The 26,433-nt window shown below is 34.8% G+C and overlaps 1 protein-coding gene across 2 annotated transcripts; it reads left to right on the top strand.

Annotated features, from left to right (window-relative positions):
* The first annotated feature begins 372 nt into the window (after nucleotides 1-372).
* LOC137387657 (FMRFamide-activated amiloride-sensitive sodium channel-like) lies at nucleotides 373-26,392 on the top strand. Of its 2 annotated transcripts, none has more exons than XM_068074138.1 (13): nucleotides 373-517; nucleotides 8,064-8,413; nucleotides 12,003-12,131; nucleotides 17,160-17,309; nucleotides 17,404-17,550; nucleotides 17,995-18,204; nucleotides 19,193-19,356; nucleotides 20,141-20,274; nucleotides 20,822-20,937; nucleotides 22,996-23,071; nucleotides 23,511-23,568; nucleotides 24,179-24,380; nucleotides 25,965-26,392. In XM_068074138.1, exons 2-13 carry the CDS (start codon nucleotides 8,200-8,202, stop codon nucleotides 26,120-26,122), a joined length of 1,758 nt encoding a protein of 585 aa, XP_067930239.1. In that variant the 5' UTR covers nucleotides 373-517; nucleotides 8,064-8,199; the 3' UTR covers nucleotides 26,123-26,392. The 2 variants fall into 2 exon arrangements, with proteins under 2 accessions (XP_067930239.1, XP_067930238.1); XM_068074137.1 differs by lacking the exon at nucleotides 373-517 and adding an exon at nucleotides 7,958-7,980.
* The last annotated feature ends 41 nt before the right edge of the window (nucleotides 26,393-26,433 follow it).

Here is a 26,433-nt window from a genome sequence, read left to right as displayed (position 1 = left end):
ACTTATAGTCATTCAGCAATGATTACAAATAGTGTTGCGTGCATTGTGACAACAATAGCGCTTTCGATTTTGAATAGTCGGTAAAGATTCGGAAAGTCTATATAAGTTCTCGTAAGTGCGAAGGTACAAATGCTCAGAGCTTTTCAGGCCACTATCGTCTTTCGTGAGTGCCGTCAGTTTAGTGAAATGATATACGGTATCCATTTCGGGGAAACTCGACCGAGAGTGTACTATCACATACTAGGATAGTATGGTATCCCATACGGGGATGGTACTACCATCCCCATATGACCATTCAGTTGTATTCATTCAGTACCATTCAGATGTATGGCTGTCCATGTATATGGACAGCCATACATCTGAATCCCTGTGTATGCCAATAAAGTCTTGGAATGAAAAATTCGTTTCGAAGAAGATTTGATCTCGAGATCTCCTGTTCCCCAGACGATGTGCTCAACCATTGAGCTACGCGAGATAGATGGATTCTTTGAGCGATATATGCTATGTCGCTTTGTGGGTAAAAATCATAGACCTAATCATAGTTAATAGTATACTAAAGCATATTTAATAGGTCTATGGTAAAAATACATATACCGCTCTGCGTTATGCCGCAACATCATTTTATGCTTGCTCTTATTAGTAAGTTTAGCATTACTAGCGTACTCAAATTAGCCATTGGCAATGTGCCAGGTTAATGGCAAGTGGCAGGCAACTACATTACTTGCAACTGTTATAAGCTGGTTTTAATACTCGTGTAATGCCGGGCATTCGGCTAGGTATATACATGTATATATACTTGCTAACATTGTCGATAGCGCTTTTACCTCCAGTATAGTTGGTTGTTTTTCATGTCATAGCTTACACATATTGAGACCATTTTATTTTCATTTATTAGCAAAAATATGTGAAATACATACTTTCTTGATCATCAATAACAGCAACTTATATTGCCATGGCAAAGGCCAATATATTTGGGAAGGAATCATCTTCTCATGTTATCCCACTGTGTCAGAGGTTAGCTCTATTTGTAAGATGTCACATCAAAGCATATCTGCAGTCGACTAAACTGAAATTGTTAGGTTAATTTTTTTAATAAAAATGAGCTATGTCGGCTCTGTGGCCAAATTTTTTCTATAGCAATCAAGACGGGCAGTTCCACATGTTTAGCTTGTAAACCATACTGCCATTCATTTGTAATTGTAAATTTATGTTCCTTCAATTAAAATTGTCCAGAGATTTAAAATATTTAAGTTACGCAAACTCAGAAGACAATTACTTGCATTTGAAAATCCATTGTTGCTATCGGACGTAGGGATGGTAAGGTTCATCTGTAGCACTACAATAAACAGTTATATGTTGACTAGAACTGGCGTACATCCTTAGGGCCCAAGCATATGTAGAGTTGCATCCAATAGTAATAGAAGTGCAATAAAATAATAATTTAAAAAATTTTCATGACTGTTGATAGACATAAAACTGAAAAAAAATCGATCCCAGAGTCCAACTGCTTCTAGTTGGAGAGATGAAACTATGCAAATCAAAGAATGGAGCAAGAAAGCATCACAGAGACCAAAAAGGCATGAACAACCCAGCTTGTTCCTCTCATTATTCAAGCTGGTTACAGCATAAAAGGCTAGAAAGTTTATGTCATAATTACTATTGAACATATACAGTCATGGCCAGAAGTATTAACACCCCTCATCATTTTGTGACATCAATTATGTTTTTGCTCTTTGGCCGCCACTCTGCGCTACCCATACCAGACAATATATACATCAAATGATTCTTCCAAAAATTTTATATTCGTTAAAAATATTTTGTCTAAAACAAAAACTATTCCAGCAGTTTCTGGGGGCATGTGAAACCGACAGAACATTTTGTAAAATTTTAAGTCAATCTCTAAAGCCAATTCTTCAGTGAAAAGATTTGATTCTCAGCTTTCTAATGAGGTGCAATATACATGGCTTAAATAAATTATGCAGTAAGTAAAGTCTATTCAGAGTTAATCCAAATTTTGCTAAATGGACCAGGCAATGAAGGCAGCAGTGTTAATACTTATGGTCACGTCTGTAGAATACTCTCTAAAAATTTGGTTAGCCCATGTTTACAGATAATTTTTGTATGTGTAATCATAGGCAAAACATTTGGGTATTTGTGTAATTAAAACTTGTTAATTATACTTACAGTAGCACCTACACTTTTGACAGTAGAAAACACAAACAACATTAATGATGAAAGGATGACAGACTGGTAAATATTTCTAGGGGATATACTTTGAACGAATAATATAATAATATATAGTAATATATATAATATATAGTAATAATATAATAGTAATAATATATAGTAATATATATAATAATATAGTCAATTGGCGGCACCTGATAGCAGTAAGAGAATCTCCAACTATAACTTTAACCCATGCACTGAAACACCAGCATGTGCAAAATACACACTTCAGTCGAAATTTGAGACTACAAACATACTACTTGGAATTACCTTCCTGTTTAGAAAGCAAGGACAACTCCTGCCATTGTATAGTGAGTGTAGAATACTGCAGCAGTGCCGGTAGGAATTAATACTTTAGCCTTTTGATAAAGATAAAGAAAATAAGCCTACTGATATCAAAAAAGTTTATCGCAACATGTTATATAAAATTGAGAAATGCTTTCCAAGTGATCATTCAAGGACGGTTTGTGAGACTGGTAACTATTACTGGCTAAGCTAAGACTCCTTGGATCTGCAACTAGTGAGTTAGTTTCCGTTATTTAGCTATTTCTCAGACATTCAAATACTTAATCAGAGACGATTTAAGAAAACAGAAAAGTTGGAAGATGGAAGGAGTTGGTCAACATCTAAGTAATCACAGGAAACCTTTTTATAATCATTCTATGTTCTTTGCAACAAAAGTCAATTTAATAGAATAGTGTCAGCTATTCGTGTTCTGTTAAAAGTTACTCAGGGTTTTCGTTTTTTTGATTCATTTGTATTTTACATGTATGTTTTAACAAACACAGACAATCATAGAAAAGCAAGAGCATAGAAATGTTGTCAAAGCTTTTCCTTAAGAGACAAAATATGTAGATCATGTCGTCGAATGAAGTACGTACTAAGTGCAAAATTGGATAACAGTGCAGACCCCAAAATATCTTTTCAACTAAGTATCTTTAGCTTTTTACTCTGTTATCACCGTTTATTTTAACTTTTTCTTACAATTACTCATTCATTTCAGATGATCTGTTTTAAAGCACCATAAACACCATTAGGATATTTGTTATCATAGCATGTCTTAGCATATCATAGCATATCTTCATCTTTTCAACATAAAATCATATGGCAGCAATAAATTATAAATGCATAACTCTTAATACTTTTATGTCTTTGTATAACTTTTTTATTCAAGAACAGGGCGGTGTTTTGCTAAGCACAACTCATTTTCGATCTTGTCATACTAGAGAGTGTCAAAGACATAGCTGTCTTTCATAACATCCCTTTTGTGTGCATATTAAGGCCTATTTATTTTAGACTGAATCGGTATTATTGATATTATTTTTGGGTCTTGTGAAATACACAACAGTACCATAGCAATCAGAAATGGTATGTTGTCTATACATAAAATCTAGAGGAACTACTACTAAAAGTAGTAGGAGTCTAGGACATTAAATAAGGCAGGCAACAATGTGTAAGGTGTCACTCTGCAAAAAAACCTTGAAGTGTAACCTTTTCGCATCAAGGTTATATGATTACCAAGGCTATAAAACTATCAAGGTTATAAGATTATTAGGGTTATAAGATTATCAAGGTTATAAGATTATCAAGGCTATAAAACTATCAAGGTTATAAGATTATTAGGGTTATAAGATTATCAAGGTTATAAGATTATAAGGGTTATGAGATTATCAAGGTCATGAGATTATTAAGGCTTTAAGACTATCAAGGTTATAAGATTATAAGGGTAATAAGATTATCAAGGTTATTAGATTATCAAGGCTATAAGAATATAAAGGATAAGATTATCAAGACTAAGATTATCAAGGCTATAAGAATATAAAGACTATAAGATTATCAAGACTATAAGATTATAAAGGCTATAAGATTATTAATGTTATCACAGTTATAGAATTGTCCAACTTGGCAAGGTCATCAAGCTCATTTTTTAGAACTATCATATGCTTGCACTGAGCATTAATCTGTTTAATCAACATTAATAACCAGATGGGTCAAGGATGTCAGTGTCGTAATCATAGGCACTGTAATAAGGCTGAGCGATAGTATTGTATTGGCTGATAAATATCAAGATAAGTGATTAAAATACACCCTGCTTCCCTTTCAAGTTTAAAAGCATGTCAACAGAGGTTTCTTGGCAACATGGTCAGTCTATGATTATCCTTCACATAAATCTTTGTAATAGAATCAGAGATAATATTTTCGCAGTCATTTAATCATGCCGATTATTGGGGAGTTATATGTTTTCCAATTCTGGCAGGCCCTGCATGGTTATATAAGACAGTATTACAAAAATTAGAAATGCTATGAGTGAGTAGAAAGATTTATCCACCCTTCTGGCCAACAGCTAGTCCTTATGTCAGAAAAAGCTGAATATATGAATGCTTGGTTTCAAGTTGAGCCTGGGCTTTTGGGCTTTTTAGTCCTGAGACAATTATGCGGGTATGAGTCTCAATATTATAGAACCGTTTCAGAATAAAAAACTTATAATATATTTCCCGTTTGATCCTCTACCAGTTAAGGTGCACTAATACTCTCCTAGGGTTTATCGTCTCACCAGTTCCATCTTCGAAGCCATTGGAACGGCGAACAAAGTATTCTAGTCCAAAGTTTCTGTAAACAAAGAATGTACATTTAACCAGAGTTGTTCGAAGTACATATCTTTACTTTGTGTCAAGCCATGCATACTCATTTTGGGTAGCTGTGAAGAGTGGTTCGTTTTGGTATTTGTTCATTCAAATAATTAAATGAACAGATAACAAAACTCTCTCTCTCCTTTTTATTAAGCGTTAGCATGTATTCTGGAAATAAGCCATCAGAAATAGGCCACCTACTGGTACTCAAAATCTGAAAGAACATGTGTTGAAATTTTAAGTAGATGCTTTTTTAAATAATATTTTATCATAATTTAGATAAATAATACATATGGATATTTCAATTATACCATATTCAATTGTGAAGATAATTTTTTCTATAGACGGGATTTTCGCTTTCCTTTTAAAGACCTGAACTAGACAAAAAACATGAACAAGTCACCATTTTAAATACCAACCATACCAGAACCCTGTCCGATGAAAGCTAGTGATGAGGGAAACTGATTCTTTGATGACATAAAACTAGAAATGGCTACATGTCATGGGTATCCAAGGTTGAGACGTTACTCCACTAGACTTATTCATGGCAAAATCTTCAGAGATGATGAGGGGTGAAGATATGCGAGATGACACGCAGAACACCAAGATATGAAGCCATAAACCTTAAATTGCATAATTAATTATGACAAAAGGCATTGATATACAATATACAAGTAGTTGTTTTCTCTCAATTGTGTGAAGGTTTAAGATATCCGTAGATTCAAACATCGCCTATTCCCAAATATCATTAGATTCGTACTTACTGTGTACAAAACTAGTTCTATGTTGTACATGTATATATTTTTGCGAAAGCATTGCTTTTGCGGCTTGTGGCACTGACTGGGTTGCTTTCAATAGACTGCTCAAGATTAACTAGAAAAAGCTGCCTGTTTTTGTCTTAGTGTGGAAGCACACCATCAATTGACAACAGCAAAGCAGTCTAAGCTAGCTTGAAATAACAGCAAGTTGATGACCCTGGTTTTGCACTCTCATTCTCTCTTTCGTCTTGCTTTCTCACTCTTTTTTTCCTTCTCCCCCCCTCTCTCTCATTCTTGCTTTTCTCATTCTAGTCACTGTCTCTTCTAGCTCCACTCTCTTTTCCTGATTTGGCACTTCTCCTTCTCTCTTGTCTTGATCTCTTTCTTTCTCTGCTCCCTCTAACCCTGCTCTCATTAGCCTTTCCTGTTCTCTTGTGCTTTCATATACTTTTTCCACACTCACGTGCTGCTCTCCACACGTATACTGTCATCAGTTTCCTCGAAGGCATGTATATAACAACTTGGAAGCTTCAACTATTTCATTAAAATTTATGGAGAAACCTATTAGTTTTACATTGTAAGTATAACTATATTCTTTTGATACATTACATTCTCATAGCATTTCACAATAGAACTAACTGTAAGGGCTGTTTACCGCATTGATGCTGCTGGGCCTACAAACGTTATGTTAACTATACTGTGATGCAGGACTTATGGTGAGTACATATTTTACTCTCGCATTATAATTAATGTAAAATACTTTCATCCGTTTCAAAATTAGAAAAAAAATTCAAGGGCGTTTTATTATTTTACACCACGAACTGTTTATGGGTGATATCTAAGCGGGTAATATCTAAAATACAGCGATTGTCTCAAAAAATCTATTAATAGATCAGACTAGGTTAGGGAATGTACTGTACTGCTGTAGCAACTTATACACCAGCTCCATTTTCTCAGTCTTGTGTACCGTGTGCCATACATAAAAATACGTAAAAATAGACTGTGTGTTTTATTTTAATAAAATATATCCTATCTAAGATCATACAAAACAATAATTTTGTTTTTATGGTCTATTTTTACCAATTTTAACGTAAGCATTAAAGTAGTGATGGCTAGCATACACTAAGGTTACGATCTACAAAGATTCTGATGAAAGTTTGACATAACAAATCCTAGCAAATATCGTGTGAAATAACAAATACACAGCAGAATCTTCTCTTGTTTTTATTTTGTCAACTATAATATAAAAAATTTCAGTCTAGCAGAATATTGCAGAAATAGCAAATATAAATATTTGATATAATTAGCAGATATAATTAGCAGATAGCTAACAAAGATCAGAAATAGCAGATATAAATAACAGAAATTCCAACTTTTGGTTGTAGTCTGAATAAGATGGTTTTTGTTAGTAACCCAATATGTAACTGACTATATCTTCTTTCCATTGATCAATGTTATACAGCGGCAAATGTAAGGCACTGGCAACCGCAGACCACAAACCTTTGTGAACACTTATCAGTAGTTACTGCTTTTTCGATATTTTACTCATATAATTTGGTAAAAAAGTTTTTAAAACTTAGCACAAATCTAATTAGAAATTGAAGAATGCATTTTTTTCAGGATAATTTTGCACCACTAAATTTTACTGTTAGATTATTATACATTTTAATAATCTTTTTGACCGAGTAAAGAATTTGGCGCGTAGCAGTAAAGGAGATTAACTACTCAAACTTAGACTTTACTCGTCTAACTATAAATTCACTATTTCTTTTATTGACTACCTAATCAACACTCGATGTAGTTGTCACTGTCAAACTAGCAGTGAAAAGCCAAAACTCTTCATCAATTTAAGATTTAAGTATAGGCATTAACATCTGCACATGGAGGTATCTAAAGTTACAGTAAACAATTTAATAACCCAGCACAGACATGCTCAAACAATAAGAAAAAACTATATTTTAATTTCTAAATACTTAGCAATACTCAAACATAATCTTCACTGTCAAGGTCAACACGAAACATCAACAATTTGAGACTTGTGTTGGACGCAAACTCTTTCAAGCAGTGAGTGCTCTGAGAGCGAAAATACATTAGTGGTTTGTAAATCACTTGTTTTAAAAAGTAGATAAGCTCTAAAAAGCCTTCTCAACTAACTTTACAAAGCTGAATATAGAGGCATTTTCTAATAAAAAACTCCACGCGTGACTGCTCACAATATGTGTATACTTAAAACTTCCGCAATCACACATAAATAACTATGTCATAGTCTGCAAAATCTATTAGACTTATTAGTAGTAAGAACATTGAGCTCGGCTAGTATTAATTGAATGTGTCTCATAACCAACAGTGACTAACAGAGGCAGGTGAGTTACTAACCATGAGCCGTTTTTCATGTTTATTAACAGCTGCCAGCATCACTTATACTTTTGTACTTATATTGTTATAGGCAGCTCTTTACTCCAGACGTTCCATTTAACAATCAACTTAGAGAACTAACTGTAAGTTAGTTAGCAGCGCTGTCAACAACTCCTCGGTAATGTGATACCTTCTGACACCCAGAAAACATAAGGAAAAAACAAGTTATGCAGGACAGCGATGTCCCAAGGATGTCTATGAAGCGGATGAGAAACCTTGTCTTCTCAGAAGAACTGCGAAGTAGCAGGCATCATAATTCGCTAAATCAAAGCAAACGTCGCAAAACGAAATGGTATTGGTTCACCGGTGTTCCCACCTACTACAGAGTGCGACGTGCCCAAACTGTGCCAAGTCAACAGAATAAGCTCAAGATACATACAGGTCTGTAAGTCTGTTCCATCTCCAAGTTTACCATTATCACCGCTAGTCTTTACAGCTAGATATTCTGGAACATTCTGGTATTGAATTATCAGTGATCGGGCCAGACTGAAATAACGAGCCTGGTGTTTTGGATTATTCTCATTAACATAACCACTTCTGACAGCGTCAAACCTTATACTATGAAATTTTCTCTCCGTACTTCTACTTTGTTATTTCTTGTCATACCCTTACCGCTCTGATAGCTATCAGCATCACATAAGCACACGTACTTCCAGATTTTTCATTAGCTTCTAATCAAAACTCGGTTTTTGTTGACTTTTCTTTCAGTGTTTTTATTTCTCCCATCTTCATTGCATTACATCTTCACGAGGGAAGATCAATCTTTTTCTCTCTTGCTAGCATATCAGCTCTTGACTCAATTACTACTAGTTTGAACATTTTTCCTTTCTTCATTATCTCTGCTCTGGTCATCTATTAAATCCTTGTTCAGTCCTCAGCTTTCAACATATCAACCTCATGTTTTGCATTACATATACATGTACTTGCATTAGATATAGTACTTACATTACACATACTTACATTACATATACTTACATTACATATACTTACATTACATATACTTACATTACATATAATTACATTACGTATACTTACATTACATATACTTACATTATATAAATACATTACGTATACTTACATTACGTATACTTACAATACGTATACTTACATTACGTATACTTACATTATGTATACTTACATTACGTATACTTACATTACGTATACTTACATTATGTATACTTACATTACATATACATGTAATGTATGTGTAATGTAAGTATATCTAAGTATTTACTTACTTCCTGCTAGTCTGCAACACTCTGTGTAGAAAATACTTCTGCATCTCATTCGTCACACGTTCTGTGCAGTATTGTGTCTAGTTGCTTTTTTCAAGTCTAACTTTCTCTATACTTCTAGAGCGGGTTCATCACAGAACAATTTGTCGGAGTTGTGTTTTCACTGATAGAGTTGAAATGGCTTTTAGTCTGTTTATGATTTGAAATAGATGTTTTTACAGAGACTTTACACTTTACTCAAACCCCGACTATATAAAATAGGTCACCTCTTTTAGCCAATGAAATACTACATCTATATTCATTTCATTTGCTTGTATTTTTGGTGCTGTTAACATTGTGATTTATGATTGGTCAATTCCATGTTGTACTCCGTCAACGACGCCCATCAAAAACAGGCTAACATATAGCATGCGGCATTTCACCAATCTTGCATTGGTGACTGGGGTTTAAAGCTGTTTTTGTCAACCGTTTTTATTTTATGCCAAACAGACTTTGTCAGCGTTGAAGCAACTCCAATAAAGCGTTCTGGTGTAAACGCACCTCTAGGAATGTTTGGTCTTGCGCCAAAGTTAGCAAACTGTCCGTTTCTTTTTTTAGTTTGTTTTTTGATCTCTCTAAATGTTAATTTCTTCAGTCTGTAGTCTAAAGAACAGTTCATAATCAATATTTTCCATCCTGCATCTTTGTTACTGTTCTGTTTTTTCTGTATATTGATCCTTCTCATAGAACCTTTCCCTGTACTCTTCATGGCAGTTAATATTTGTAATTTTTCCCTTGGCCTTGACCCTCTTCTTCCTCTCCTTCTATGTAGCTGCACGGGCACTCTGGTGAGCTTGACTCTAGTACTTATTATTCCACATTCCTTGTCTCTCTCTTCATACTTGCAGCTAATATTCTGACAATGCTATTAATTCCTGCAGATAAGTTGAGTACAGCTTCAGCCTGTTCACTGTATCACCTACAATCATTTTAGTTTTATAAGTGACTTTCTCTAATACTTCTATAACATGTCTTTCAACTTTTTGTGTTGCCATAGTTCATACGAATATAATAACAATAGTTATTATAATTAACAGTATTAGTTTAATGGTGCCAGTAGCAACTCTGCCATCAGTGTACTACCGTGTGTATTACTTTTATTGTTATATGGTGAAAAATAGTATTATTAAAGTTTTTTTGTTTGCAAATAGTATCTGCCTTTAGAGCAAACCAATGCTTTGTTTGCCTGTATAGGTCAGCCTTTGTTGAGTGAAAGGATCTCATGTGTTTTTCATGACATTTTTACTATGTGACTAAATGAATGCCCGGGGTTGCCCGGGTAATAAAAATTTTTGCACAAAAAATTTATTTCTGTTTAGCATATAAAACAATGAACATTCTAACTTCTCAACTTCATATTATAAGAAAAGTGTTTTGTGCAGTTTAAATAAATTATGAGAAAAAGTAAAACAACTGTAAAGGTGTTTAAACTTTGTCAAACAATTGTAACTTCCAAACTTCATATCATGAGGAAGATGTTTTGTGCAGGTCAAATAAATTAAGAAACAAAATTAAACAACTATAAATGTGTTTAAACGTAAATGTGAAATAATTAGCAATTAATAGCTATATTAAGTCTGTTTTGCTACGATTACAATAAGAGAGGATTCGCTAATGATACATTAATACAAACTGATAAAACAAAATAAAAATTTTTGATATGTTGAATTAATAATTACAATTCGTGCATAGAGGTTTGTGTGTATAAAAAAGGTTACTGTTCCAGCAGAAGCTATTCATCTAAGCATTGAATACAAAGATACTGGTACTTCTCGATGCTGGTACAAATGTAAAAATGAGATATCAGACTGTCTTTGTCTGGTACTTTGTCTGACCGAACGGAGCGAGAATGTAGAGGCTATTCCTACTTGAGCTAATACAGTTGTCCGGGTAAAAAGTATTAACCAGAAATAAAAGTTTGAAATTGAAACTGCACATTTAAAAATTAAAAAAATAGGCAATAGTAGCAAAAAATTAGTTTTTAAACAATTTCAAAAAATAACAAATGCAAAAGGTAGTATTAGTTAATAATCAAAAGTGCACATTTGGTATGTTCTTTTGCACCGTATGCGTGTGCGTACGGTATGTGGTATATGATATATGACATATGATAATAGCTTTGATAAGGACTGTATAGCTCAGTGGCTAAACACGTGATTTGAAGCTTGCGGTTGCAATCTCCATGAATTCAAATCATGTGAGTTCTTTTCATTCGAAGATTCTAGCTATAACAGTATAACCGGACAGGCAGACATTCAAACAGACGATGACAGATGACGACAAACTTTCACAATTATATATATATATATTTAGTTAGTTCACTGCAGCAGCTAACTTGAGACACTTTCTATTTCATGCTCGTAACCCTAGCACTGTTAAATTCATTAAACCTGATGTTTCTTGACAGAACAAGCCACTATCCAGTAGCAACATCTCCAGAATATCATGTAGCTGTGTGACACGAGTAACCTCCATCTTTAATGTGTTTCTTTTCATTACAAAAGCAGTTGAACGCCTCACTTTTTAAAATTGAACATTACTTCATGCGCTGGTTACAAAAGACGTCAGCTCCCAGCATATTTAAGCCATAATATTTTCTATTTTGTAGTCATAAGATGCTTTTTTAAACAAGTATAGCCTAGCCCTAGTTCCTAGGAGTAATCTATCGAGCACTAAAATGTTAGCTTCTGTTTTAGAGTCAGCATCAGATTTGGGCATCACTAAAGAGGAAAGGGAAGACAAGCAGCTGACTGGTAGGGCAATCTTTGCTGGATTTGCTAACTTCACCACTTCCCATGGGATCCCCCACATTTACTTCTCTCAAGGTATATACATGTAGTGTACTTCCCATGGGATCCCCCACATTTACTTCTCTCAAGGTACATACATGTAGTGTACTTCCCATGGGATCCCCCACATTTACTTCTCTCAAGGTATATACATGTAGTGTACTTCCCATGGGATCCCCCACATTTACTTCTCTCAAGGTACATACATGTAGTGTACTTCCCATGGGATCCCCCACATTTACTTCTCTCAAGGTATATACATGTAGTGTACTTCCCATGGGATCCCCCACATTTACTTCTCTCAAGGTATATACATGTAGTGTACTTCCCATGGGATCCCCCACATTTACTTCTCTCAAGGTATATACATGTAGTGTACTTCCCATGGGATCCCCCACATTTACTTCTCTCAAGGTATATACATGTAGTGTACTTCCCATGGGATCCCCCACATTTACTTCTCTCAAGGTACATAGTGTACTTCCCATGGGATCCCCCACATTTACTTCTCTCAAGGTATATACATGTAGTGTACTTCCCATGGGATCCCCCACATTTACTTCTCTCAAGGTACATAGTGTACTTCCCATGGGATCCCCCACATTTACTTCTCTCAAGGTATATACATGTAGTGTACTTCCCATGGGATCCCCCACATTTACTTCTCTCAAGGTACATACATGTAGTGTACTTCCCATGGGATCCCCCACATTTACTTCTCTCAAGGTATATACATGTAGTGTACTTCCCATGGGATCCCCCACATTTACTTCTCTCAAGGTACATAGTGTACTTCCCATGGGATCCCCCACATTTACTTCTCTCAAGGTACATAGTGTACTTCCCATGGGATCCCCCACATTTACTTCTCTCAAGGTACATAGTGTACTTCCCATGGGATCCCCCACATTTACTTCTCTCAAGGTACACAGTGTACTTCCCATGGGATCCCCCACATTTACTTCTCTCAAGGTACATAGTGTACTTCCCATGGGATCCCCCACATTTACTTCTCTCAAGGTACATAGTGTACTGACATAATACTCAAGGTACACAGTGTGCTGTCGCAGTATTTATGGTACACAGTGTGCTGACATAATACTCAAGGTACACAGTGTGCTGACACAATACTCAAGGTATACAGTGTACTGACATAATACTCAAGGTATACAGTGTACTGACATAATACTCAAGGTACACAGTGTGCTGACATAATACTCAAGGTGAACAGTGTGCTGACGTAATACTCAAGGTACACAGTGTACTGACATAATACTCAAGGTACACAGTGTGCTGACATAATACTCAAGGTACACGGTGTGCTGACATAATACTCAAGGTACACAGTGTGCTGACACAATACTCAAGGTATACAGTGTACTGACATAATACTCAAGGTACACAGTGTGCTGACATAATACTCAAGGTACACGGTGTGCTGACATAATACTCAAGGTACACAGTGTGCTGACATAATACTCAAGGTACACAGTGTGCTGACATAATACCCAAGGTACACAGTGTGCTGACACAATACTCAAGGTATACAGTGTACTGACATAATACTCAAGGTACACAGTGTGCTGACATAATACTCAAGGTACACAGTGTGCTGACATAATACTCAAGGTACACAGTGTGCTGACACAATACTCAAGGTATACAGTGTACTGACATAATACTCAAGGTATACAGTGTACTGACATAATACTCAAGGTACACAGTGTGCTGACATAATACTCAAGGTACACGGTGTGCTGACATAATACTCAAGGTACACAGTGTGCTGACATAATACTCAAGGTACACAGTGTGCTGACATAATACCCAAGGTACACAGTGTGCTGACATAATACTCAAGGTACACAGTGTGCCGTGGCAATAGTTAAGTATTCTAAGAAAGCATATTAGTGCATATCTTGATGTGTAAAGTTATGGCTTCTATAAAAATAACATTAATCGTGTTAGAAGCACTTTTGAGGAATGTTTTTAAATTGTGAAGCAACAAGAGTGGTATTATATGTCTACAGGAAACTCCTTTGATGGTTGTGCTCTTTATAGTTTGAGGATTCAAGAAAACCTTAAATGAAGGTTTGAAGAACCCATGCTAAAAATCTGTCACGTCTACAAATTGCTCATTCAAAAGTCAGCATGCTGACATGAATCTGAATGAATAGGATTTTAGTAACTGCTGAAATTTGCAAACTATAAGATTACCTTTATTAGCTAAACATAATAATAACAATAGTAATAGTATGTTACTTCGATTTCTGTTTCACAAACCATCTGTAGAAATCATACTGTTACACCGCGAGTAAATTTGTTTTTCTAAACATTTAACAATTCAAAAGCGGCCATTGATAGGAAGTGTGTGAAAGCTATGACCAAAGGTAAAATATGGATATGTTGCTGCAAGTTTTAAATCAATAGGGTATGATCAATTTAAAGTTTCACACGTTAGAATATTATTAGAACTTCTTTTTCAGTCAATTTTGCAGTCTAGGAAATCATACGGATTTACAAATACGTTTGTCTACAAAGTTTTATTAATTCACCTCAACCATATGTAAATCAGTGTCTTTTCTCTTACAGCTCTTTCTATAGCACAATCTGTATATTATATTATACTAGCTGAATGTCTGCCATTGCACGGGTAATAAAAAGGTTTTTGCACAGAATATTTATTTTTAATCAACATATACAAAATTTACCATTATAACTTTTAAATAAAGTGCTTGTTTATTTCTGTGTGTGCTATAGGTTTAATTAAGTTTATGCTATGCATGCATATATACATACACTACTGAATGCCCCGCAGTTCCCAATGGGTAGTAATATAATTACCCAATGAATTTTGAGTAACTTAAGCTAGTAATTTAAGCTAGTCTAAGTCTTTAGTATAATAAGAGCCGTGAAGCCAGCTTGTCGCTACACATCATCACATTACGCATCATGATCTCTTATGTAATCATGATCTTTAAGCATGATAATAGTAACTGCTTAAGTATATGCACAATTATGCTATAGTATGGCAAGGACAACGTAATGCAGTGGTTAGCTCGGGTGTCTGCAGAACTGGTGGTTCCAAGTTCAACACAGTGCAAAGTAGATTTTTCGTTCATAGATTTTAATCGTTTTTATTGGACACACAAACGACAGACAAACACTGCAATTTATATAGATTTATAGTATTTTGAAGAAATCTGGCACATATTTATTTTCTAGTAGTTTAAATGTGCTAGCTGAAGCATGCAGCGGGCGTATTTTAACTAATCACCAGTAAAGATTGGAATGTGTAATAGGTATGCTCACAATTATTCTATACGACGGCAAGGTGGCAGTAGGGGGGGGGCGGGGTCATAATGGTTAGCATGCCCATCTGCAAAACTAGTGCTTCTGAGTATAATTTCAGTGCAAAGTGATCCTTTCATGTTTTTTATCACTATAATTGGACATATGACAGAGCAACAAACAAACTAACAAACACCTATGGATTTATATATATAGACTAGTACCCTGGCAGTCCCGTGTAGTAAGAGAGATCTTCATGTGTAATAAGTGTGTGCATAGTTTGTCCAAGACACGGGAAGGTGGATGAGTAATGCAGTAGTTAGTACGTTGGTCTGGCAGGCTGAGTATCCTAGTTCATTTTCTGTGTGATGCATTTTTTCCAAATGCTCTCAGCGGGCCTTCGGACGTACAAGGCTTTTATTATAGTAAAGATTATATAATATTGTATCATAGTATTTTATATTACATTATACCATAGTGTTTCATATTATGTTATGTCATAGTCGGCAGAATTTATATCTCATAATATCTCTGAGCTATGCTATCGTTAGCAGAAGGTTTTTTTCAAAGATGAGTGATTGTCAGTTTACACTAAAAGTTCCTTCTGTTTTGCCAAACTGATTCACATGACAAGAATAGACAGCTTGCAATGATATTCTGGTCATTATCTTAGAGTTGACCTCAAATATGAGGAAATTAGAAACCAGAAAAAGTTAACTCAAAAAATAAACAACCTCAAACTAGCTAAAAGTCAGAAGATAGCTAAAGCTATTTTGTGTGGGCGTACTGATGCTTTCATTGTCTATTATGTCACTGCTCATTGGTCAACTCCAATCAGTGTGTTTAACAAGCTAGTTTGTGAAGCTGATGTTAGTGTCTATCATAGATATATATATATATATATATATATATATATATATATATATATATATCTATGGTGTCTATACTCTATAGACACCATAGATATATATATATCTATAGTGTCTATACTCTATAGATATGACTCGTCTTGTCGAGCTTGTACACAAGCTACCAACCAATAGGAAGGCTAGTTCTACTTTGTGTTACCTTAAGACTAGCGATTTCCCTTTCATAGTTATGTGTTGGTAATGCTAGTCAGTCCTGCTATAGTACGAAACTAGAGCTAGTTAGGCCTTATGTCTTCAGGACTCTTTAAAGGAGTGATGTACTGGCGATGGATAAACTGATGGAACTCATTCTAAAAATGTAATCTGTTATTTTAAAGCCTATTCTAGTACTGTTATTAAATCTCATTTGTAACACCCTGTGCTATAAGTACACTCTACTTGGATGTACTGCATTTAAGTTACAACTTCCTGATGAAGTTTTTCAACTTTTTGAAAGGTATAAATGATGTTGTTAAGGTATCTCTTTATGAAGCTACCCAGAACTTTATCTGTTGAAATTAAACTCTGACTACCTGCTGACATCGAATGCTGACTACCTGCTGACATCGAACCCTGACTACCTGCTGACATTGAATGCTGACTACCTGCTGACATTGAACTCTATAATTACCTGCTGCCGTTGACCACTTTAGCACACTCATTATAGAGCTCTGTTATATCATGGCATCGTGCAGAGTCTCTGTTGACAAACTTATGACTTTATCAAACCTTTTGCATGTACTTGTTTCCAATGATCTATAATACTGCTCACGGAATGTCAAGATGTCACAAGACAGTGTGTAAGCAAGGAGACGGCGGAAATGCAAATGATAAGTACATTTATAAGGCTTTTTATATTTCTCAGGTATTATAAAGAAGCTGGTTTGGTCCTTGCTGTCTGTGGCCACATTTGCCTTTCTCATTGGCCATCTTCGGTTTGTCATAAGCAGCTATATCAGCTTTGCTGCCACAACAAATATTGAAATGTTTGAGGAACGTTCTTTAGTATTTCCAGGTAATAAGAGAATTTCTCCTAACCGATCATATTTTAAAGCACAAATAAGTTCTTGTGAGTTTACAAATTAAATTTCTGTCAATGTTTTTTACAGCTGTTACAATCTGCAACAATAATGCAATAAAAAACTCGAAAATCCCCAAAAAGTTGCAGAGTTTGCTTGATATGGATCAAGTGATGCGTATGAATGGATCTGACGACAGAGTCTGGAACATGGACACTGTTATACGCATTACCGAAGGTAAGGCATGCGTTCATAAGTACTGTTCATTATCTGCTACTATGATTTTGGCTTAAAAAATACTATGAAATAATAGCAGCCATAGTGACATAAATATGACAAAATAGCAGCCATTGTTATGGCATATTTTAACTTTAAAACGTTGAAAATTTTTTTGAAACCTTAAAAGTTATGACCGTTTTCTAACTTCAAAGCTTTACAGTTTTTTCTTTAAAACTTTGAAAGTGACATCATCGAAATAATTAATAACTGTATCCAGCTAATATAGCTTACTAAGTGTGTATATATATGTGTGTGTATATATATATATATATATATATATATATATATATATATATATATATATATATGTGCGCGTGTATATATATGTGTATATATATATACTCACATATATAATGTATACATATTATATTTTAAATGGTTTATTGACTCTATATTACTTAGAGCTAGCTATGATGGCCACAGAAGAAAAGATAGCCCTTGGTTACACTCTGGAGGAGACAGTCATCTTCTGTTCATATAATGGAATAAACTGCAATCTGACAGAATTCTGGCAATTTTATGACAGTGGCTATGGCAACTGCTACACATTCAACTCTGGCAAGGACACTTCTCTGATGGTAAAGCACAGTTATCTAGCTGGGCCTAAATATGGTACGTAATTCTGGTCCCTGGTCAACACCAGAGGTTACTTAGGTTCTACTTGGTAAACATTTTCTCAATAGCTTTCTGATGTTGATACTATTTTTGTCTTTGTCAAGTTCTGATAACTATGTCCCAGATAAGCAGATAGAATAAATATATTTTGGAGTATGGGTTGTAAGTGAATTGTTTTGGATGTTTGTATTATTATGCTGGTACTCTTGCATAGCATACAACTGAGAGCTGGTGACCACCAATTTGTATAGTTTATACAACTGAGAGCTAGTGATCACCATTTTTATAGTTTATACAACTGAGAGCTAAGGACCGCAGTGTTCATAAAATTTGCACTAAACTAGGTTAGTCAAAAATAAAACTTACAAAGATACAACTTACAAACATGCAACTTACAAACATACAACTTACAAAGATACAACTTACATGTGTGCAACTTACAAACATACAACTTTCAGACTAAGCTAAGACTTGCGGAGTATTGACCAAAGAGTGCTCATGAAAGGAAACTGATAAAATTTCATACAGACTTAGATTATACAAAGTTTGGGAAGCCAGTGATTATGTTGTAAACATATGTAACCTTTATAGCAGCTGCAAAACTCACCATTAAAAAATGGCACACAAAATTTTCATCACAGTTGTTAAACCATTTTTTATGCTTCCGTTACAAGCTTTCTTTAATTTGAAACAAATAACCCACTTTTGTAGTCTTAATTCTAGCAATAGCGACCTATTAAAAGGTAGATTCTTATAGAACAATACTTGAACAATTAGAGCTCTTAAGTTCTGTCTTGGGAGAGAATTTAAAGTGGAAGGATTTTATACAAGGATGTTCAAAAGTCAAGGATATCTTATCAGGCAATTTAAATATTTATAGCTAATGCATCAGAAATGTTTATAATTATACGGCTTTCACAAGAGATTGTATTAGTTCATGGTAACACAACACTCAAGGCTACAGAAAGTTTTAATGTTTTTAAAGGTTTGAAACTGATATTAAACCTTGGAGTTTATGAGTATCTCTCGTCGGAGACCGATGAGGCAGGAGCCAGAATAGTCATTCATGACCAGAATGCAATGCCATTTCCTGAAGCAGTTGGAATATCTGCAGCTCCTGGACATACAAGCGATATAGCCATAAGAAAGGTGTAAGAATTTGCTATTCAAGTACTGAGAATCTATTGACAAATGGCTAGGAAGGTGGTGTGAGATTGCGAGAGTGTGAGAGTGTGAGAGTGTGAAAATGTGAAAGTGCGAGAGCGTGAGATTGTGAGACGTGAGAGTGTGAGATTGCGAGACTGTGAGAGTGTAAGATTGCAAGAGTGTGAGATTGCGAGAGTGTGAGAGTGTGAAAATGTGAAAGTGCGAGAACGTGAGAATGTGAGACTGTGAGAGTGTGAGATTGCGAGACTGTGAGAGTGTAAGATTGCAAGAGTGTGAGAGTGTGAGATTGCGAGTGTGTGAGAGTGCGAGAGTGTGAGATTGCGAGTGGGAGAAAGTGTGAGAGTGTGAAAATGTGAAAGTGCGAGAGCATGAGATTGCGAGAGTGTGACTGTAAAAGGCAGCAATGTGCTAGAATGTTAGAGTTTGAAGTTCTAGAGACATACAGGTCTAAAGTTGAGATAGTGTGAGTGTGCTAGGCACAACAGTCAGACAAAGAAGTATTATGAAAGCCATGGCAAGTGGGTGAGAAAGAATGAGGATTTGAAAATTTAAGGGAACAAGGATATAAAGTGGGGGGAGTGGGAAAAAGTAAAGATGTGGATGTGTGTGGATAGTAAAAAGGAGCAAATGTGATTTGTGGCTGGAGTCATCAGTGAGAGGAACTAAAACTGACAAAAGAAGATTGAGACAAATATGACAGCAGCGTGTGAAATGATTTACAAGGAAACAAAATTTTGTCAACATGCGTGTATGTTGTTCCTTGTAGAGTGTAGTGAAGAGACTCAGTGAACCTTATGGAAACTGTACAACAAGTGATATGAACAGTGAGAATGCTTACGCAGTGCCTTTTGCAGTTGGCTATACAGAATGGGCGTGCCTTCGAACCTGTTACCAGAAACAGTATGTATTCTATAGTGGACAATAGCACCGCATGACTTATAATAGTCAGAAAAGTATGAAAAAACTTCAAGCAACTCAAAAATAGTGTTTTAATTAACACAATATTTCTGTAACAGAAATTGTGAAAGCTTGTTATGTAAAAAACAAATTTACTTAAAAATTTAAACAATAAAAAAATGAGTTCTATATTAAACACTGAAATAGCAAGAACAAAGTCTAAATCTACAATCTATTGGTTGTGTATTTTAAGAACTAAGTCTATGAGTCTAAGAACTTCTTCTGCATGAAGTTCTATCTAGTATACAGCAGACCAGCTCTTGTTCTTGTCTCAAGGACTGATGAAACCCTATGTGCAGCACATAAGCATCATAGAAGTGTTGAAGCCTTGGAGAGGCTGTCAGAGGAGTTGCCTCCACATGCAAATCAGACCAGCGAATCCACTGCAAACTAGCAAAATTGCAATAAAGCGGGATGCACTAAACTGTAATATATAATATAAACAAGTGAACTGTGCAGACTGATGATCATGAAGTTCTGATTATTTTAGTTTAGTGCGGATGTGCAAGTGCTTTGATCCAAGCATTCCCTATAGCAACAAATCGCAAGTCTTTGCAGACTATGAACCAGTCTTCATGCCTTGTCGAATGGCGATTGACAATGACCGTAAGTTGGTGTAGATTTGCTTGAATAATGTACAATATACACGTATAGCCGCTAACGAGTGTAGTACATATTCTATAACTAGAGTTTTTTGTGTATTTTTATGAGCAAATGTCACTAGTCATTGCAGGAGTTTGATAGTTGTTTTACAGAAAATCTTGTCGGTACAGACATACTACATACATGCATAATTGAGGTACTTCTTCAAACAGTAAGGCATGAGCTGTTTGTAACATCCAAACCAATGTAACATCCAATCCCTTTTGTTGTTACAAAAGGGTTGTTCTCTCCCTCCCTCTCTCCTCGCTCCCTCTCTCTCTCTCTCTCTCTCTCTCTCTCTCTCTCTCTCTCTCTCTCTCGTGCAGTCAGTAGAGGTGACTAGGACTGTCTATGGTTGTGTCTTACATATGATAGCAGATCTCTAATCAGTTCGATTACAAGCAGTCATCTGGCATGAGTTTGTATTGATCTGCATTCAGTTTATACTCCTCTTAGCTACATCTTTATAGCAGAATTTAGACCTTGCTTGATTTTGCTCACCATCATATAGTTGCGAGTATAATAGTTGACATGGCAGCCAGTCATGTTCCATTCTGTGTACATGGACCAACCACCTCAGACTTATTCAATAAGGATGTCAAAACTATAACTATAAGGATAATATTATACTGTTAAATAATGATCTTCAAAATTTAGATATCTCAAGTATTTGTTTATATTGCAGTAATCTTTGCTGATTATGTCACTTCAGATTAAAAATTAAATTAAATTCCTAACAAATTAAAAATTCTCTGGTAATTATGACTTTTTGAAGTGAGAATTAAAAATAAAAATTCTCATTCCAAAAGTGAATAAAAAATTTGTATTGTTCATATGTGCGTATATTAGCAAATTATATTAATAATCATAAGAGGTACCTGAGTATTGTGGAATCCGTAAGTCTTGGAAGATAAACTTTTGTTTTCACATGATTATATAGAGGCTCTGGTGTATAACAGCAAATGCTTTCCGCTTTAAGATATAATATTAGTTGCTCTAAAAGAAAACTGACAATTTCTGGCAAAACGAAAAACTGGCATTTCTCTAGACCCAGCAGACTTTGGCTTGTAACAAGCATACCAATTAACTGTGACAAAATATTTTCTGTTCAAAGGTCTTTCATTTTCATTTTTCTATTCAAATCAGTCTCAAAACAAGAATAACACATACAAGCTTTGTTGTTGGTTTTCGTTTTTCCTAAAGAGCTATATGGAAAATTTTGCTCAAGCAGTTTTGATATAATAATTAAATAGTGAGAAGAGGATGCATCAATTGCTAATACTGAAAAATGAATTTACACAAAATTTTAATAAAATAATAAATTTTAAGAAAGTATCAGTATTTTTTAATCATTTGCGATTTTTTTTGGTGTTTGAGGTAATCTGATTGACAGGATGTTTCCAGATTAAAATCGACCAAACTTGGTTGCAGTAAAAATGCTCCAAAAAAAAGTACATGCCGAAATGATGTCACTGCTTATTGCCGTTGTTATAGTTGATACCGTCTATTGTGTTCAAGTTACAGTGTTACGCGTCTCTATTTTGTTTGTCTCTTTGCAATTATAGATGTCATAACCACACTTTTGCTTGATCTGAGCATTTTAACCACAATTCAACAACAGTGCTTCTGATAATTCGATAAAAAGAAAAGCTATTGATTCATTTGAATTTTCATAGCCTGACACAGATGATGCTTAGTTGAATTCAATTATTCCTATTCAAGGCTGCACTTTACGCTGTGGACTTATCTTCCCTTGTTATTGTTTTTTGTCAAAGTTTGATACAATAAGCAAAAACATTATATTATTTGACTCAACTTCACAATGTTCGAAAAGTCATGTAAATGAATAGCCACTCTAATGCTGACTCATCTACTAGTACTATGCACACCTGTGATTACGTACCAACAACCAGTGTCATTCAGTTATGAATGGAATATTCTTAGGCGAAGTGCACAGTGCAATTATAACAGTAAATCCTCAAATAATTCTACAGCATTACACAGTTTTAGTTGTTTTTGTAGAGTCATGCAAGCACAGGGTCACAACAGCATTTAACACACGGCAGCTCAAATGTGAATTTTGTTTCCAACAATGCGAGTAAGTAGTGACAGAGGCAATGACAGAGGCAGCACTACTTGGAATGTCTTCTATGTATACCTATAAACTATTTCTCAAGATATTCGTTATTAATTCTATACAGATTTATTTATTTTATATTCATATAACATAATTGTTTATAAATATATCAATGTTTATTTATTTTATATTCTTATAACATAGGTGTTTATAAATATATCAAGGTTTATTTATTTTGTATTCATATAACATAGTTGTTTATAAATATATCAATGTTTATTTATTTTATATTCTTATAACATAGGTGTTTATAAATATATCAAGGTTTATTTATTTTGTATTCATATAACATAGTTGTTTATAAATATATCAATGTTTATTTATTTTATGCTAGATTATTTATATGTAGTAGTTATACACTGCTTGGTGTGATAGAAATCTATCGTGTTCTATTGCACAGGCAGATAAAGTTTGATGCGTACCTCTCTACCTCCATGTTCCCTGCTGCCAGTTACATGGTGAGTCTGTAAAAGGAATTATGTGAAATTTGTAAACAAAAACACCAGAACTTTTGGCTTGCTTGATTGTCTATCCAAGGGTCCATCATATACACCATCAGTATAGATAATCTTAATCTATATATATATATCTCAGTGTTTGTCTGTTCGGCGTTTGTGTGTCCATTACAGTTTTAGGCTTTGCATTCCAATAAAGTATAGTTGTAAGAACGGAAAATCTGCCTCACACTGGATGCAAACTCGCGACCTCCAGGTCTACAGGCAGGCGTGTCTATCCGGTCAAGCGGTTACATTCCTATACAATGGAATAATATTTAATCCTGCTTGGTTAAAATAGCATGCTTCACTCTTCACCTAGCACACTTGAAGATCATCATTTCGTGAGAGATTAGGATGGAATCTTTTTTCTTAACACTGGCTAAGTTATAATAATGGCTCTTATTATAGTAAAGATTTAGACTAGCTTACGTTACTAGCTTAAGTTACTTAAATTCATTGGGTAAAGAAACTTAGCCAATTAAAAACAAACTTTTTATGCAAAAACTTTTTTATTACCCGTTCAATGCCAGGCATTCACCTAGTTGTTAATATAAAATAGCTCCTGTTCTAGAATGGCTTCATCGAGTACTTCAATATGACTCATCCGTCTCTCTATGAAGTCATCAAAACACAATATCCCAACTTGGATAGTGACCCTGAGAAGCCTATAACCTCTAATTTTCTCAAGTTAAATATTTTCTATCAGGATATGAGCTACTCAATGTACGAACAAGTTCCAGCCTACGGTGGTGCCCAGTTTGTCTCTGATTTGGGTAAGTTGTGTTCTGTATTCTACAATTACTCATACCCAGGCAGACCGGTGCACCGTGAGAGGTTGTCATATGTAATAATTATACATACAGTACTATGATTCTGAAATGCTAGTGGGTGAATGGTTTGATTGTTGGATGTGGGTAAACTGAGGAGACAGTTCCGAGTTCAAATCCCATGCAATGCAATATCTTTTCTCAACCTCTAAGCGTAGCTTTGGACAGATGGGTGGACACAGCTTTTATTATAGTAAAATTCTTAGCTAAGACTTTTAAAATTGTCAAGTCTGCTATTGTCATAAGCGCTACATGTTCATCGTAGACACTGTTATGGATTACACAGCCATTGCTGAGTAAGCTGGCTCATGCCACTTTGAGAATGGAAGCACAAACAAAAACTTCTTACTTTGTAACGAAAACCCGTCCAAAATTTCAACTAAAAGGGTGTTATGATTTTGCTATATGTTTAACTAAAACATTCTATAGAATTTACGCAAAGCAAATAAACGTGTTTTTTTTCTGGTACACAAAAAAGTTTATTGAAACATATATCAAAATAAGCACCAGTATTTTTGGGTAATGTAACTTATGCGGTGTCCACACAAACTGTATCATGCCAAATTAGTTAAAGGCGTTCCCATTTAGTACTGTATATTAGTACTTAGTATATATAGTATTAGTATTAGGTATATTAGTATTAAGTACTGTTATCACTGTTACTACTGTTGTTATTGTTATTACTGTTGTTACTGTTATTACGGTTACTACTGTTATCAATGTCATCCTTGTTATTCCTGTTATTATTGTTATCACTGTTATAAGCAATTACCTTAAGCCAATAAAAATTTAAAGCTACAAATTTTTATTTTATTTGATATAACAGCTGGTGACAGGAAGCTTGTCATAACTTATCTTTAGTTGTAGATAGTAACTTGCATTTCATCTGATAATACAAAATTGGTGCAAGTTATGATAGTAATGCAGTAATATAATTATCAGGAAAAACTCTGGATGGGGTCTGCAATAATCGATTTTACCAAACAATTTTTTTTACAATGCTGGTTGTCATTATAGGACCATCTAAAATGTTGGTATTATACGCATCAATGGAAAGCTAAGAATGTTCTACAAATGAATATTATTAAATATTAATTGATATTTACTGCCTTTTCAGCATGGTTTCGGAGTAACAGCAATGTCTGCATATTATGATAAAAACTTCCATAAACGCTAAATTTATACTCGTCGACAAATAGGGCCAACTTTAACATGATTTTTAAACATGCTTATATGTGTAGCGATTTGAAAGAAAATTGGTGGCTTTTGTAGTGTTAGTATCATCTTAATAAGTTGCTCAGCCCTTATTGTCAATAATAGGATAGGATAAATACTTTTGGTGACAGAGTGGCTACAAAACTTACTTCTCAAATATGTAGAATAAGTATGGTCTGAAATAATAAAGAATGTGAGAGCACAAAAAATTACTGTGTAGAACCATAGCTATAACAGCTACTGTATATCTGAAAAGCAAGAAAATTACTCTCTGCTCAACAACCTCAAGCTTGATTTGTATCACTATTATTTAAGGTGGAACATTTGGGCTGTGGATGGGATGGTCTGTCATCACTGCTTTTGAGTTCTTTGGACTCCTCTCAGACTTTTGCGTATATCTATTCTGTTTCTACTCAAATAGACCAATCACGAAAGAAAGAGTGGTATCCAATTCAAACATTTCTCCTTCTTGATTGACTCTATTTCTAGACTCACATAAGTTTTTATATAGTATTTAATTACCAGGTTTATTAAGTTTTGGTGAGACTTCACTTGACTCACCTCCATCTCCTGTCCGCGAGGGTGCTTGATAATCAAATTTTATATTCAAGTTTGCACTAAGTGCTTAACTGTGTAAGAAACTGCTTTTATAGGCGTTTTAGACATCATTTGATTTGAGCCGATTTTTCTCTTTTATCATTTTTATGTATTTATGGAGAAAAACAAAAGTTTTAACTCCGCAACCAATTGCTTGTGTATAATTGTCAAACACTGTTGACAGTAA

This window comes from Watersipora subatra, chromosome 2 (genome assembly GCF_963576615.1).
Source record: "Watersipora subatra chromosome 2, tzWatSuba1.1, whole genome shotgun sequence".
NCBI classification, from domain to species: domain Eukaryota; kingdom Metazoa; phylum Bryozoa; class Gymnolaemata; order Cheilostomatida; family Watersiporidae; genus Watersipora; species Watersipora subatra.
The sequence above is the reverse complement of the archived record's forward strand: the minus strand, read 5'-3'. Positions and strand labels throughout refer to the sequence as shown.